The sequence below is a fragment of the Oratosquilla oratoria genome, chromosome 31 (genome assembly GCF_046742065.1).
Source record: "Oratosquilla oratoria isolate Oo_2021 chromosome 31, ASM4674206v1, whole genome shotgun sequence".
NCBI lineage: Eukaryota > Metazoa > Arthropoda > Malacostraca > Stomatopoda > Squillidae > Oratosquilla > Oratosquilla oratoria.
In genome coordinates, this window is record NC_134807.1 from 51,243,694 (window position 1) to 51,246,712 (window position 3,019).

General features: G+C 46.8%; 2 protein-coding genes across 2 annotated transcripts; both read left to right on the forward strand.

The window, feature by feature from the left end:
* Positions 1-901: 901 nt before the first annotated feature.
* On the forward strand, positions 902-2,243 carry LOC143041676 (uncharacterized). Its single transcript, XM_076213682.1, has 3 exons — positions 902-1,184; positions 1,320-2,114; positions 2,227-2,243. Exons 1-3 carry the CDS (start codon positions 902-904, stop codon positions 2,241-2,243), a joined length of 1,095 nt encoding a protein of 364 aa, XP_076069797.1.
* On the forward strand, positions 2,240-2,626 carry LOC143041677 (uncharacterized). The gene has a single exon (XM_076213683.1). The coding sequence runs from the start codon at positions 2,240-2,242 to the stop codon at positions 2,624-2,626; it is 387 nt and encodes a 128-aa protein (XP_076069798.1).
* Positions 2,627-3,019: the final 393 nt, after the last annotated feature.

Here is a 3,019-nt window from a genome sequence, read left to right on the forward strand (position 1 = left end):
GAGGGTATGAGAAGCGACAAGAAAAGAGGACTGAAGGGAGGAAAGGTAGGAAGATGGTGAAAAGAGGTGAGGGGAGAGAAGGCAGAGTAAGGGAGAGGAGCGTAGGGAAGAAGAAGGAAAAAGAAAGGAGAGGAAGTGTAGAAGAGAAGGAAAAGTGGAAGAGAGGAAGTAAGATTGTGAAGGAAGGAGAGGGCAGGTAAGGAAAGAAAAGAGATTGGAAGAGAAGAGACCGGGAAACAGGGCTAGTGGAATGGAAAAGGTAGAGAAGGGGAAGAGAAAGTAAAGGGGGGAGGAGGGAAATGGCTGAAGAAACGGGAAAAGATGGTTGGAGGGAGGGGGAAGACAGAGGAGGGGAAGGAAGAGAAGAGGGTAAAGGAGAGGGGATGGAAAGTGAGGGAGCGAGGGTAGAGGAAGGAAAGAGAGGAATGAAAAGGACAGGAAGGGAAGGCGAGAGGAAAGGAGGGTAAAAAAGGAAAGAAGACGGGAAGAAAGGGAGGGAGAGAGAAAAAAGGAGATAGGGAGACGGGAGCGAAAGGAAGAAGGATGAGAGGTAGGGAAGTGAGTGAGTTGGGGAGGGAAGAAGAGAGATGGAGGGAGGTACTGGTGCTGTAGAAATAAGACGTCACGAACGTAAGTGTTGAGGAAATAGAAGAACCTATAGGGTACTAGGATCAGTGGCAAAAGTCAAAGTATATTGGGTTTAAAGTCTGAGTAGAGCGGACATATGCAACGGCTTCGGCCATAGTCAAGTGCCTTTTTTGTATTAAGTATAAGGGATCAAGGACAGAAAAATCCCTCGAGAATGAAGGTTATATATATATATATATATATATATATATATATATATATATATATATATATATATGTATATACGTTCGTAAAGAGCTGGAGTCCAGGAGCCATGATATCGGAAAAATTTCGATATCACAGCACCATCCAACGACTGGGAAGAGAAATCAAAGAACACAAGGAGCAGGTGATGAACAGGTTGGATTGGGGGTTGCTGGTGAAGTTTGAGGACAAGATCACTAGTGTTAGCAGATTCAAAGCAAGTAAGAAGCGGTCCGCATTAGATCAGAAACTGGAGAGACTAGTTGACAACGAAAAGAAAGGAACTGACAGGTGGGTTAGGAATTTTTCCGGTAGACCACTCAGTGAGGCAGAACACAAGGTCCTTTCCAAAGGTTTGAATTTTAACACACAGGGGGAGTAAAAGCAGAGGAGTTCATGGCAGCGGCTGAATCTGAAGTGAACCTGATGTGTTGCAGTGAGGATGAGAAGCAGGACACGAGAATGCGCATAGTTGGGGCGTTCAACAGACCAACGAGGGGGCACAATCTCTTCGAGTGATAAGGGACGGTCCACGGTAGTGTTGGATAGGAGCGAGTACGAATTTAAAGCGGTAACGCTACTCCAGGACGCGAACACCTATGAGGTGGTGGAGGCAGACCCGATACAGAAGCTACAGCGGAAGGTGGAGGGGGAGCTCAGGAAGTTGAAAGAGTCGAGGCTAATCTCTGAAAGGGAATGGATGTTGATGAAACCAGGAGACTCGGTGATACCCAAGATGTATGGTTTACCGAAGATTCATAAGGAAGGGGTGCCTTTAAGACCGATCATTGCCTTCAGAGGTTCCCCTACTTACAACTTGGCTAAAGCCCTAGCCAAGCGACTAAGGCCCGTAGTGGAGAAGTCAGAACGAATGCTCAAGAATTCCACAGATTTTGTGGATAGATTACGAGGAATAAGCTTGGAAGAAGGAGATATATTGGTGTCGTTTGATGTCAAATCTATGTTCACTTCTTTGCCACAGGATTTGTTAAAGCAGGCAGTGCTTTCCAAGGTGGAAGGGTCGGAGGAGTTTCGAGACAATGAAAAACTGTCAACAGAAGAGCTCGTTAGGTTGGTCAACTTATGCTTGGATTCGACCTTCTTCAGGTTTAGGGAGAAGGTTTACCACCAAAGGATTGGGACTCCTATGGGATCCCCGATTTCTGTGGTCTTGGCAGAGATGGCTATGCAGGAGTTTGAGGAAGAGATGTTGGCGGCGGCACCTGTGGCTTTGAAAACGTGGATGAGATATGTAGATGATGTGTTCGTGATTATGAAGGAGGGTGAGGTTGATTGTTTTCTCAACTTTTTGAATGGGAGGAACGAAGCCATCCAGTTCGAAATGGAGAGGGAGGTGAAAGGACAGTTGCCGTTCCTGGACGTCTTGGTTACAAGATGTGGGCACAGTATGACCACGGGTGTATATAGAAAGGATACTCATACGGATAGGCTCTTGGATTATGAGAGCTGCCACCCGGTGGAGCATAAGAAGAGTGTGGTCAAGACGTTGTGGTCTAGAGCGGGGAATTTGTGCTCGACTGAGGAGAACTTGAAAGAAGAGAGGAAACACCTGGAGAAGGTCTTTGCGGACAACGGTTACCCCAAATCGGCCATTAGAAGATGGACCACAGCGCAGGGAAGAAAAACTACAGCGGACGCGAGACAGGCGGCAACTAGAAGGATTACCTTACCATATGTGAAGGGGGCATCTGAGGTGGCAGCTAGACTATTGAGGAAACGCGATGTTGAGATAGTTCACAAGCCCGCCAATACTTTACATGGTGCTCTCACTTAGGTAAAAGATACGGAGGAGAAAGAGAACAAGACGGGAGTGGTATATGATATTGGCTGCGGCAACTGTGGTACTCGCTACATAGGAGAGACGGGTAAGAAATTATCGACTAGAGTGAGAGAACATCAACGAGCTGTAAATCGTAAAGATGGTAGCTCGGCGATATTCAGGCATTGCCAGGAGGAGCAGCACGAGATGGATTGGGACAACGTTGAAGTGAGATACAGAAACAATAAGAAAGGAGAAAGGTTATTTTTGGAAGCTTGGGCCAGCGATAGCAACAGCGTCAACAGATGCATTAATCTGAATCCAATTTACAAGGGAGCGAAAGACAGGCAGGACAGAAGGAGCAGTGAGCGGAGGCCAGTGTAGTGATATTATGCCGGGACTGTGATG